This window comes from Eurypyga helias, unplaced genomic scaffold, assembly GCF_000690775.1.
Source record: "Eurypyga helias isolate BGI_N326 unplaced genomic scaffold, ASM69077v1 scaffold31294, whole genome shotgun sequence".
Taxonomy (NCBI): Eukaryota; Metazoa; Chordata; class Aves; order Eurypygiformes; family Eurypygidae; genus Eurypyga; species Eurypyga helias.
In genome coordinates this window covers 1,309-15,019 of record NW_010244835.1, presented here as the reverse complement: position 1 = coordinate 15,019, position 13,711 = coordinate 1,309, and the positions used below count along the sequence as shown (strand labels likewise).

General features: G+C 47.4%; 1 protein-coding gene across 1 annotated transcript; it reads left to right on the top strand.

Annotated features, from left to right (window-relative positions):
• Positions 1-3,711: 3,711 nt before the first annotated feature.
• LOC104505418 (UAP56-interacting factor-like) lies at positions 3,712-12,461 on the top strand (the record flags this gene model as incomplete). The annotated part of the gene is made up of 8 exons (XM_010149896.1): positions 3,712-3,855; positions 7,177-7,319; positions 9,164-9,291; positions 10,099-10,180; positions 10,613-10,656; positions 10,743-10,817; positions 11,499-11,610; positions 12,366-12,461. Coding segments are annotated over 8 exons (824 nt in total), but the record flags the coding sequence as incomplete, so codon positions are not given.
• Between the last annotated feature and the right edge of the window lie 1,250 nt (positions 12,462-13,711).

Below are 13,711 nucleotides of genomic sequence, written 5' to 3'. Positions count from 1 at the left end.
GGAAAAGGCGAAGGAATGGGGCGGGAGGGCAGAGGAATCGGGGCTTCAAACCCATCTCTGAGCTTGGCTGGCAGCACCCCGCAACTTCAGAGGGGAGAGGCTTACGTAAATGCGCCTTCCATTGAACTAAAGATAGGAGACATGGCCTCGGGTGTGCAGGCTATTTATAGCCGCTTGCTCGTGATGCTCACCATTCCTCTGGCACCGGATATGTGAACTGTGCATAAACAACTGCCCTTTCATTAACTCCAAAGGCCTGGACTCCCATGCTTGGAAAATACAGATCTCGTTGGATTATCATGGTGACATCTCTGCTGTGGAAGAAGAGTCCACCAGCACCTTTTATTGTTGGGTCAGCTTCCTAACCGAAACCTTGTGTCATTTCTGCCCAGCAATGAGCCGCTTGCCAGGAATAGGAGAACATTTTCCACTGAGAACTCAAACTGATCCCTTGGCTGATGGACCCTTATTTTCATGGTGCTATGAGGATTTACAGCTGTAGTGGTCCCTAATTTTTCATTTAGTTTTTTTTTTTTCCCCCAGTGTTGCACACCCTTTTTCTGTTCGCTGACATCTGCTAGACCCTTTGCTTTTGCTCTCCTTTAGTGCTTCCCTGGGCTAGACCTCCTGTGGTCCACCTCCGTGTTCAATCCAGTATACACCTTACTCAGGGCAAAGGAGAGAACTGGAAACCAAGAGCCCTGGTGAAGAACTGATACTTTTACTGTCAGGTGCTTGTTTCTGTGCTTTCATATCTGTTGGGCCTTACTCGAGGTAGCAGTCATAGGAGACTGCAGGAGTTGCTCTAAAGCTGCCCTCATCAATCTAATTCTGTCTTGAGGGTGTAGGGGTACCTTAAATGACCTCTCAGGATTCCTTCCAGCCTTATATAGGACCCTATTACACTGCTGTGTTAATCCTATCGTATTCATGGGCACAAAAGACAGGGTAACGGCTCATACCCAAACAAAAAAAGACACAGAAAGGTGACAGACTGGACACCTAAGCATTCATCTCCTCCCCAGTGAGCTCTTCCTCGCACTGTACACAGCCCACCTTTGGATGCCTGTGTCCGCCTCCCTGCAGAGCAAGCAGGGGTGCTGTTGATACGCTTCAAAGCAGTCTGTGCCCCAAATAGCACATGTCCCAAAGGCACACTTAGCTGAGAACATTAGCGCATTCATACCAAGAACATCGCCCAGCCTCTCCCAGTGTGCTCTCTTCCTGGCAGACTTGATAGAGAAATCACAAAAGCAGTCACGCAGCCTATTCTTCCATTTGCTTTCATTTCTTTTCCCTAGGCTTTGTATTAATTTGGACACAGGAGTTTCTTGATAGAAAATGACAAGTGACAAGCGCTGGAAGTACAATTTGCTGTTCGTGATAATCACCCATTGAAAGCAAATGGCACTTCTGTACTTCCACTCCAGTGATTCGTTAAGGAGTTGGTGTAGCCACTGCCTCGGAAAAGGCCTGATTTGGACACTTATTCCCTCACTAATTTGTTAAGTAAAGTTAAAACATTCTGCTTGGATCTTAATAGATGTGGCTTTATTACTTGTTTTTTCTGGAAGGTTTGAGATGAATAGAAGAAACTGTTGGAAAGTATGAATTAATGAGATGTCCCTTTGCCTTCCCTCTTCATCAGAACAGCTTGAATTAAGAAGACCCCCTTGATTTCAGACCAACTCATTGAAAACTGAGGGGCTTTGAGCTGTTTCTTGATAGAACTCTGCATCTAAAAGTAGTTTGTGCATGGTCCAGATACCTCAACTTCCAGTACCATCTTTTAAAAAGTTAAAAGCAGTTGTTCACGATGGGCATGAGCTTTCAAGCCCCTTTCAGGTGTACTCTGGATATTGTAGGTGGATCATCACCTTCCTCATGTCTCTTGTGCTCTCCCTGTTGTAAAACACAGGAGTTCGGTGCAGCTCTGGGGATGTACAGCTTGTTACGGCAGCAGTGCCTAGGGAAGCACTGGGATGCCTAGCTGGGTCCAAACTGGTGAAGCACAGTGGCAAAATGTCCTTAGGAGAAATTTTGTGTCATGTTCTCAGTGCTACTGGTTTTAAAACAGAACTGTCTAAATCACAGAGAAAATAATGGGCTGTTTCATACAGGCCCAGCGACTTGGGAACTGTATTTGGGTGGTGTCTTGCAAAGAAAGTGAGAAACGTTCCATAGTTCCTGCAAGAGCTCAGTAGGGGACATTTTCAGAGTTGCCTAAGGAGAAGTTTGGTCAAGGGAGGTCCTGGGGCATTGGCTGGTCATCTCGGGTCTGTTTTGCTGCATTCAGGCTGGGTTATACCCTGTCTGTGGCAGACCAGTGACAGGGATCCAGGTGAGAGGCAGCTGTGCCTGGTCTCGGCACCTGAACTGTGGCAGCACAGAAGCCGGCTGCTTGCCCTCCCTCCTGTCTGCAGAGGACTGTGCAGGGTTCCCAAAATACCTTACTGCTGCTGGCAGTGGGGCAAGCATGGAGGCTGAATCAATGTGTTCAATGTGGAGCACAACAGCTGGTGCACTTGATGTTGTGCAGAAAGGTCTATATGGGAAACCCCAAGTTTTGCAGGGGAGAACAGGCATCCCCTGCACAGTCTTTTTGTGTTTGGGATATTCTCACTCTCTGCTTCACCAGAGAGCAGTAGAACCTAAGAGGTTCTTGCTCTGTGGTTAATACATCCTTGTCCAGCTGCTTCTAGGTTAGCTATTTTGAGTAATAGGAGGAGCATCTACCCCGGATAATCAGAAAATCAAGAGTCAGGTCCTGAAGGTTGTGGAACTTACAATACAATACTGCTGATACTCATTATGCCTGTTGCATCTATTTGCTCACTGGCCATAGAGATTTATGGCTTCAAGCTTCATCCCATACCACCAAGAGCTAGCAACTTGCCTTGTTTTTTTAAAACACTGAGGAAGGACATGCAGGTAGTTGACTCCAGGAGATGGGAATTGAAAGAAAACTGTCCTACAACCTCCTGGTGAACCATGAGTGCTTGCAGGACCATGGTGTCCCTTTTCTTGAAAAGTTGCCTTGTACAAGTGAGATTTCTCATCCGCAGCCCCCGCACTGCAGCCTTCGCTGCGCCATGCTTCAGTTCTTCCCTTGACAAATTTAGGGGCTACCAGGAACATTCGTCCCACTTGTGTTTGCGTGACACTTGGGCAGTGTTAGTGTTGTTTATACATCAGGGGGAGATCCTCTTCGCGGGGCAGTGCCTGTGTCCTGCACATAGCAGGAGGAGCCCTTGGAGTGGCCGTCACAGTGTGGGTGCACCCATGGGTGCTTCTGCCTATTCTCCCCACTTTGAGCACCTCTCCTGCAGCCTCCCAAGTCAGACCTTCTCAAAAAATGTTCTCTGCCCATCACTGAGCTCCCATATTCCCTTATGCTTGTGGGAAATCTGCAGGATCGGATTCCTCGGTGGGATGTGGCTCTGAAATCTCTGTCCTGCACGTGGGGGATACGTGCCGATTGGTAGCACATTTTTAAATAATTTGCTACACTCTAATCTCCAGCCCACAGGAGCCGAGTAAATTGATCCTATACTTTCTGAGCTAAGCTTAATCTTTTATTGTCTGGTCAGCGTAGCTCACAGAACAGCAAGCTCCATTTTCACTGCGGACAGTTGCAAGCACCAAAAGTTAGAATCACTGTTAGTAGAAAGTGCAGGTTTTATGGGTTTCCTCTTTTTCATTTTGATCTAGATGACATCATAAAACGCCACAGGAAAGAGCAAACAGATACTAGTGCTGCTGGGGACAGGCGAAGGCAGCAGATCAAGAACAGGAATTCAGCGTATGGGTATGGACGGCCCCGTTTCCGTGCATGGATGCAAAGGAATTTGCAAGGTAGGTGAGCACCTTGGGACAGTGGAGGCCTGCCAAGCTGGAAAACACGTTTGTGTAAAAAAATACAGCTCTCAAATCCTTCTCTTATCTAATTCCTGTGTGCATATGAGATGTACTCGGGCTCTGAATAGCTTTTCTCTCTGCAACAATGGAATATCAGGGCCCCTTCAGAGCATAAATTCATCCATTTCTCTCCCTTCACCCTCTCATGAATTACTAATTCAGTGTGACTTAATATCTATTCTCTATTCCCTTTTGGCTTTGCATATTTTAATTATGCCTCTTCCTAATCCTCTTTTTCCCAGAACACACTTAAATTACCCTTCAGTAACTGTCTTTGATAGCTCAGTTATTGGAGCTAATTTATCACTTTTGCCAACCATGCTATTTTTAAGATGAGGTTTTTTATAATACCATGTGATCACACACCAATCTATGTTTGGTTCCACTAGCTTTTATCTACAAAACCAAAGTGATCTGCTGCATGAAATGCCATCTTTATAATTATATTTTTTTTAAGTTACTGCTAAATCACTTCATTAAAGATTTTAGTGACATTTTGCAGCGATGTCTTTGCAGTCTTCCCTTGTAGTGCCAGTGGCACACCAGGACAGTGGGACTGCTAGGAGCAATCCTGCTTGTCTCTGATCTGCCTCCCACTCTCATGTTCTTGGTCTCCACCACATATTGCCTTACCAAGAATCGTTCCGTTTCAGAACAGAATGATGATAATTGCCCTTTGCAAATTGATTTTTCTGTCAAAAACACAGGCTTTGATATTCTTTCACACTCAAGCAACTACTGCATGCAGAGTCAAAGAAATTTTAAAAATACATATTTTTTAGCTGTTCTTCAAAAAGGAGAACTTCTCTGTTCATTTATAGAATTATTTCTCGTACTCTCAGCATTTCATAGGTTTTTAACTGAGTCTGAATTCAGCCCTGCCAAGTGCAGGGACTCACCATGCTCTGTGGAGCTGATGTCAGAGGCAATTTTGGGAAGCTTAGCACAACTGGGAATTTAGCCTGTAATTTTTCAGGGGCTCATTTCACTTTGGTCCCTGCTGAAATGCAGTCCCTTCTGGGCTGAGACGTGATAACCATTATCAAAATGACGATCAGAATAGCCCAGCTCTGTAATGACAGAGCATGGAGAAGGGTATTATGCTGATTAAACCAGCACAAGAATTCCTGCAAGCAAAGTGCTCTTCCCCCTCCTGGAATATGGCTTGAGCCATCTCCCCGGTGGTGGAAAGATGATTTGTAATGACAAGAAATTTGAATTTCAAATCACTTTGGAAGAAGAGCCTGTCTAGATTGGTGCTTCTCCCCAAACTGAACTTGCTGGGCAGAGGTGCCTCGTGATTAACGCAAGTGTGCTCAGCACCAGGCACTGAGCATGCTCCCAAACAAGGAGGGTGTCTTCCCTGGCTGATGCTGTGTGATTTTATTCAAATATTCTTTCATTATTGAGTATCTGCCAGACTTTTTGCAGAGATGGAGCCTCCCAGGTGTCACACGTCAGGATACATGACAGACTGAGCCGAGGCCTTGGTCCCCAGCTGGTGTACACAGGGTATCCCTCGGAGGCCGATGGCTCCATCGTTAGTTATTTACACTGGCTGAGGCGTGCCTGAGTGCACTACTGAGCAGAGGCTCTTTAATGTGAACTGACTGACAGGGACATGATTTTCTAGTTAGGGCTGCCTTTTGCATCAGTCCCTCCCATTGCACTGGTGAGATACCCAGGAAAGGCAGCTGAGCTCAGTCTGTCTTGCTGCAAGAGGAGTTGCCCTCTCCAGGGTGCAGGAGGGCGGTCTGGCAAACAGGCAAGAGCCCAGGGTGCTTGTTGATGGGAACAAGAAAGGCAAAAATAAACTGTGGGGACAGAATCAGGAGGGGAAAAAATGGCGATTAAACACAGCATGACCACTTCTGGTCAAAAAGACACAGATTGCCAAATTCAAGTGTTTCTTGGGAAAGGAACATTTACACACCTGCATTTCTGTGGTGAGAGGGCGTCGTTTGCAAAGAAAATAACTGCTGGCCCCACAGAGCTCATGAGCAGGATTGCATTTTTGTGAGTCTTCCCAAGCAGCACCTCCGGCTGTAGGGAGCGAAGCACCCCGATGTGCTGTTCGGGAGGTGCTTCCCACAGACATGCCCTGGCACCCTTTTTGTTTTAGAGCCAGAGCAGCTCAAATCATCGCTTGTATTCCAGTGTAACCAGCCCACGATGGCACTGACCAGTGTTACCGCCTGGGGCTGGAGCCTTCATTAATCACTGTGGTGATGGCCCCTGACAGCAATGTCCCTGCTGCCTGAGAACACTTCATTTCTAATTGCTGCAAGTCACTGTAAATTGCTGTGATGTAGAATCGATGGGATAGGATCAATAAATGCGTCTAACTGCTCTGTGGTCTGTGTCAGTGGGGTTCTGCTCTATGGTGCAGGGGTTTAGCCGCACTCTTGCTGCCCTCTGCCATGCTTTATGCCTGATTTATACACCCCCCTGAGTACAGGTGCACATTTCACTGGCATAGAGACCTGGAAAAGAGATATTCATTATGACTACAGAAGTTTATCAGGTGCAGTAATTAGGCTTTAATGCACTGTGCCTCCATCTGACAGAGTGCTTTCCTCTTGCTCGACCCTTCAGCACACTTCAAAATCATAAACAGGCTTAGGGGAAAACCTTAAATGCAAGATGGGCTGTTGGTGGGCATGTACTGTGCAGTTACGTAAACCAGCAGCAGAAGGTGCCCCCTTCAATATATGCAGTAAGAAAGGATATGTTGAGCTAAAAAAAACCCCAAACATAAATATATACAAAAATTATGGTCCAGTCTTCACTTATCAAGTGCTGTAATTTGGGTACTCAGAGCTATTCCAGGCTGCTGGGAGGTGGCCTCAGATGGTCAAGTCACTTGTATATCTGTATCAAAAGGCGAAAAGCTTTTTCCATTTCACAGTTAATTCATAGCAATGTGAGCTCTGACAACGGATTGACAGGTTTCCTGATGCATGCGTTCCTGCTTTTAATAGGAATCAGAATTGTGGGAGGCTTTTCTGTTCTATATTCTTTCAAATCAAATGATGTGTTTGTCAGTCCTACATATAATAAGAATGTTAGTGAGACGTTGGAAAGGTAAATTATTTAATATTCTGCAAGATTAATTTACTTTTCTGGAATAAATTAATGTGATTCACTATTTATATAGATAGTCCTATATCGTATTATGTTAAGCTTGTAATCCACTTGCAAAACTGTAATCATGAAGCGAGCTTTAAAGGATGCTAAAATATGAGATTATTTTTGTAGGACCTAACCGCTTCAGAAGAGGGTTTGGACAACAACAATACAATCGGAGACCATTCAGGAATACTGTGCCCGGTGCCAGGAGAAAAGCAGCTGCCACATTAAATGGAGTGAGCCCTTTAAATCGCCAGGCATCAGCTCAAGAGGTAGGGGGGTAAGGAAGGTACAGCTGTTCCCAAATGTCATGTAAAAATCTGCTAGATTTTATGATGCTGGATCACCCCAAAGAACAATCTGCATAAAAATTTTACAGGCACCATCTTTTCATATGCCTGTGCACAGCATTTGTATGCATAGGTGAGTACAGACACATATGCATATAAAATAGCAATTTTCCAGTTGGTTTTATAAGCTTATGACTTCGCATAATTTTACTGAATCAGTTCCCATGGGTTTTACAGAAAAAGATTTTTTTAAAAATGTGTTCTTAAAATAGTTTAAAATATTTCCGTGAAAACAAATTCCATGTCATCTCATCTTACTATTATCGTTCAGGGAAGGAATATTAAGATTCACACTTATTCATCCTCCACCCAGAGCATTTTCCAAGGTCAGGTGAAGTCAAAGGACAGACTGTTGTTGGCTTCAAGTGGCTTTGGTTCAGGGACATAGTTTTCACTAGCAAGTGGGTTTTCCCCTACAAAGACACTGACTCCCAGTACTGTGACAGCCATAGGTCAAATTGTCAAGTGCTTCAGTGTAAAATGCACTTTTTTTTGCATTCATGGCTTTCCCTTTTTCAAGTTTAAATGCTTAGGTCTTGTCTCTGTTCAAAAACACACATGAAATATTTTCATTTGTTTTTTGAGACTCAAGAGTTGGGAATAAGGTTCATGTTCACCATTAAAGTAGCTCTTACAGCTTCCTTTGGAGTATCACTAATATTAAACTAGCTTGGTGTAGAAGGTGGAAATCAAGCAGGTAGATAGTCCTCTCTGAGAGGGGGTTGGTTTTTTTCCAGTCCACTCAATTAGGAGGTCACGTATGCTCAGTAAGCTTTTAAAAACACAGCAAAGTGGCAAACATGATGGCACATTCAATAGCTGTGTCCTGGGGGTATAAATAAGAGAGCCCTAAACGGAGCATGCATGTGCATGGAGTGTGGTTATTCCTGAAAATAAAGACTGCGGTGACTCAGATATTGAGTGTGGTTGGGTATTAACAGAAAGTAATAAGCAGTTGCCAGGAGGCATAATTCTACAGTAGTTTCTATTTTGCAGAAATAAACCAAGTGGGAAGAATGTGGACACACATCTCACTTAGTGGGTAGTAACAGTGGTGGTGGTTGTCCCACAATAAAAAATGGGATGGAATCTGTGGCAGTTTGTATAAGTAACTGCAAGAGAACCTACGCTGCCAAGGGGTCTTCTGATACGCTTCATGCAGGGCTTGGACTGGGCAACGTACGTGTCCATACAAGAAAGAGTCAATGACCGAAAAGAAACCTGAGCAAAGCTGTAATGCTTGGCTTGTGCCAGATTTGCTCTCCATGGACTAATTTTTCTTGGTATTTCTGCACCATTAGAATGAAACATTCTTCATGGTACTTGTAGTTTCATGCCCAAGGATGAAGGTACATGTACTGCTTGTTGACAACAGTGCATGCTAAGCCCAAATGTTCAGATTACAGCAATACTGCTCGGTAAAAATATTGCTGCCGTAGATATACGAGACCAGGTTTTAATAGATTTAGTGAGAGGCGGGCTGCCCAGGGAGGTGGTGGAGTCACCACCCAAGAGATGTGAGGATGAGGTGTCAGGGACATGGTTTAGTGGTGGACTTGGCAGTGTTGGGTTAATGGTTGGACTTCATGATCTTAAAGATCCTTTCCAACCTGAAAGATTCTGTGATTCTAAATTCACTGGCTTTTCAGGCAGTGGCAGTCAGTGGAGGGGGGGACAGTTGTGTGCTGTCACTCGTGCTCGTTCCCTCTTCATGCGCGGAGATTGTGGCACAGGTGGCAACTGCTGAGCTCTCGCTGTTCTTCCAGGGCAACAAGAGCAACGATGCTTTCACCAAAAGCAGCAGCAGCGGGCAGCCGGAGGGACGGCGACGACCACCCCCAGGCCCCAAGAGATTCAGAGCAGCTGCTGCCAGCACCCACGCCCCAGGGAGGAGGTAAAATCTTCGGTAACTCTGGGCTTTTTTGGGTTTAGTGATTCCCTGTGCAGCTGCTGGGGCTCTGTGCTCAGTCTGTGCCAACTGGGAGTGCTACAGCTCATGCAACATGAGAAAAATACCCCTGGGTATGTTGGAAAAGCACCTGGCAATAGAACAACCTCATGCTGATAGTTAATAATTCAGGTATTAGATGTGTCACTTTAGAAAGCACAGAAAGTGTGACCTTTGTATTTTTATTAAACTTTTCCTCTGTCACTTTGGGGAAAACTGCTGAAGGATGAAACAGGAAATACAGATTCCAGCCATAAGGAACAGAGAGGGAGAGGGAGTCTGTCCCGGTGAGGGGCTGCAGGAGCAGATGTTGCACCCCAGGAGCTGTGACGAAGGCAGGCTGCCGGGCGTGGGGCACAGTCTCGGTGGCTGTTGGTCCTTGTGCTCAAAAGGCAGCTCCGTTGCAATTCCATCGTTTTCTGCTCTGAGCAGAGCAGGGACTGAGTGAGCTCCAGAGGTTCCTTCTGACCAGCTTTTTTCCTATGTTTTTCTCCCATGATTTTTTTTTTTTTTAATGAGCAGACTTCAGAACAAACACAAGCTGTTGTTTCATTTGAGCAGAAAAATGAGTTCCTCTGAAATCCTTTGCTGGCAGAAAAACCTCTTGGGCTGAACTTGGTAACACACAGCCTTGTTTGCTTTTCATACTGCTCTGTAATCTCACACAGGGTTAGGTATTTCGGCATTAAACTTTAGGAGAGACCTGGCATCGTATTCACCTACATCCTTTTCTCTCTCCTCCTTTCCCAGCAGGCCTTTCCTGCTAAACAGAGGACCAGCCTTCCAGCAGAAGCGGGTGCAGCAGCGGTTCTCCAAAGCCAACTTCCAGAGAGGGGTCAGTATCAAGACATTTTTTCTGCAGCCTGGTGATGATGCCAAGCCTTTCGTTTTACCAGCCTTTGCCTAGTTGTGCTTTGCTTCCAGAAGTAACTGGGAGAGTTGGATGACTTTAACAATGCATATATTCCTAGGAAAGTATTTGCAGGAGGACAGGCAATTTTTAATACAGCTTAATATTCTGGTGGCTGGAAAATAAAACCTAGGCAGGTGATAAAATTAAACCTTGCAGCTTGTACAGCAGCACAAGCAGGGAAGGTAAAGCCACCCCATAGAGATCCCTCTGCCTGCAGGAAACCCAAAATCAGCAAATTTCTTGACAACAGGCAAGGAAAGAGCTATTCAGATACACCAAATGAAATACTGGAAAAGGAATCAGTGTTTCTGAGAGCTAATTCTTTAAGTCACTATTTTTAAATGTATTTCACAGCAGATGGATGCTAATGGAGAAGGGAAACCACCAAGGATGAGAAGGTAATTGGTGAAAAAAGTCACGCTGCAAACACGACACGCTCTTTCGTGCTTGAATGGAAGCTGGATACATCTCCCTGTCTCGACAGGTGGCAAGTGAAACCCAGCCCCGGAGCAGTTCTGACGGTCTCTGTGGCTAATCCACAGGCGGGCCAGACCGGCGTGTAAGTAAATGAGGTGATTTGTTAGGATGGGAGCCCTACAAAAGCCATTGCAAATCCCTTTAGCATTACTGCAGCTTCGCTTCTTCTACAATGAGTTTTCAATGAATGGTTCAGACCCAAAATGGTTAGCAAATGATGTCTCCCTCCCTCCCTTCCTGGCATATCTGAAAGGAGACAGTAATTACCGTGTGGCTCATTTGTTATCTGGAGGAAGGAGAAATGAAAGTGCCAGCAGCGTATGGGAGGTGGCAGGCTGGTTGTGCTCACTGTGGGGTGTCGTGGGGAAATGGCAAGCGCCCCAAAGGGACCCCTCACACTTGCTGTGTAAGGGGAGTGCAGAGGTTGGAAGGGGACAGCTTCACCCCTGGGCTGAGCCAGTGCAGCTGCAGGACCCAGCACGCAGCACCCAGGGGCAGAAAGAAGGGTGGGTGAGGGCCCTTGGCATGCTCTGGGTGCAGAGAGCACCCCACGGTAGCCTTGATGTGACACGGTCCCCAGTGCTGGAACTCTGCCTGCACAGCAGCTCTCCTGACACCCTTTAGGCCCACCCAGGCTGCCATGAGACATGCCATGGGGCGTATGGGGCAGGCGGGTGTCTCCTGTGTTCCTTGTTGGTTTGCAGACAACAGGCAGCGAGCTGCCTCAACACCCTGAGTGACTGCAGATCCATGCTTTCCCCAGGCCCGGATCCAAGCGCCCATTCCTGCGAAGCCAGAGGCCCCCGCCACGGATGACCAAGCCCCAGCCCAAGGGAGTTCTGCTGAGATTCAATTTCCGTGCAATGGCCAACCAGGTAGAGGATTGTCAACGGGACAGGCGGCACCTTGCACTCTGCAGCAGCCCCGCCCCTAAGCTGTTAACATCACGCTCAGGTTTTTGGGGCTGCCAGTTGGGTTTATCTAGCATAACCCAGGAGGAAAGTCCTGCAGCCGTGTTGGCTGGGTTACTTACAAAAGTGAAGGCATCTGAGAAGACTGGTCAGCAACTACAGACTCAGCTTGATTTTCCCCACTCTGTTGGTGCCTCTAGGCCTGTCCATGTGCTTGCTTGGAGCAGGGAGATGCTGCTTGTGAGCTGGCCTGGCTGGGGGGGACCATTTCACTGTTGGTGCTCCCCACTCCTCAAAGACACACAGCACTTCTGGGCTTTGCTCTCTCTTTGCTTTGGTGACCTTCTCGGTGCCACGTTTGATGCTGAAGTATGGTCCAGGAGACCCGAGGCAGGTCAGAAATCCTGCTCCACCTTCTTCATTGCCGTCATTTCTTATCTGGACAGTTTGGGTTTACTTGATGCTTTGTGCTCAAGTGCCATCTGCTTGCTCCTGGTCTTGTCGAGGATGCCTGGTGTCTTGGGGCTGGCACTGCTTGGAGGTTTTCCAGCCGCACACAGTCTGTCAAGCTCCTTGTCTCCATGTGCTGAGTGGTTTAATTGACTAACTGGCTGTGAAGCACCGTACTGACTGATGGGCTCTAATCAATACCCTGCTACAGGTTTGGCCGTGCCTTGCCACGAGACACGGGACTGACTCGCTCTCCCTTTCCCCTGCAGACCAGCCTGACGCTGGATGAGAGGTTCTCTGGTCTGAGGAATAAGAGGCGCTTTACAGCAGCCAGGAGCGCCGGCCGGACGGTCACCATGCCTTAGCGCCACATGCTCGCCGCAGGGACTGCCCATAAACAGTCCAGGCCCCGTAACGGGCAGCTCAATAAAACTCAATAGATTTCCTCTGAGATAGCTGATTTGGCAATGTGCTCTCTCCTTCCTTAGACACAGAATGAATGAACGATTGAGGGCAGGGACGAGGCAGGATGAGAGTCGTGGCCGGAGTACAGGGCAGGTGGGGACGTGAGCAGGATGGTGGAGGGGGATGAGCGGAGATGGATTTGCTGGGAGTGCTCTGCTGGGGAGCCACAAGACTGGCACCAGCCCTGTTCCCCTGCCAGGGCACCCTGTGCTGCTCAGGGTGATTCCTGCAGGAGGGAGGAGGGACCAGCTCCAAGCCATACCCATGAAGCATTGTCCCATGGGTGGGACAGGGTTCAGGACACTGCCTGCCTGTGTGGGAGAGAACAGGGAGTAGAGCGTGTGCGGGGCTGAGAGACATGCCCCAGCAGTGGCACCAGCGGGGATGCTCCAGCTGCCCGTGTTCCCCACCATCCACCTAGTTGCCTGGTTTGTTGTGCGTGCAGGCATCCCTGCCCAGAGTTTTGCAGTGTAGGACCCCTCCATCCTGAAAACGTCTCGCTCTGCCCCCATAGTCAGGCCTGAGCACTTTGCATTTCTCTTTGGTTTGCTGTGCCGTTCTGACTGCTGCTGCCGGCCCAGTTGTGGGGACAGGGACATGTGGGGACACACCGTGCTGTGCCGCCAGAGTGACTGTCCTCTGTGTGGAGCACAGACCGGGTGCCCCAGCCCAAATCAGGTTTTCCAGTGCCGTAGTAGTTTTGCATGAGGGATTTCCTAGGTGCAGCTCCACCCATGCTCAAATCATACTAGCAGCTGCAGGAGGGAGGCCAGGCTCTACAGCAGTCTGATAAACACTGGCTGAGATGTTAATGAGCTGGGTCTAGATATTTGTTAACGAAGCCCTGCACCAACCGTGAGTCACTGATCCATTCTCCACCCACTGCTGCAGCCCAGCACCAGCGCGCTGGACACAGCCTGTTACTGGGCTCTAAGCTATTCTTACTAAGGTAAATATTTGATAGACTGCTTTACATTTTACCCTGGGCGTCTTTAACACGAGACTGGACTCGGCGTTGGTTTTGTAGGAATGTGTGAAATATTGTTAGTTGGCGAAGCGGTGATGTATGAGTCCGATGCACTGAATAAAAACTAACTTGTCATATGTCACCTCTGGTTATTTCCCTTCCTTCAACAAGGTTTTGGAGCAA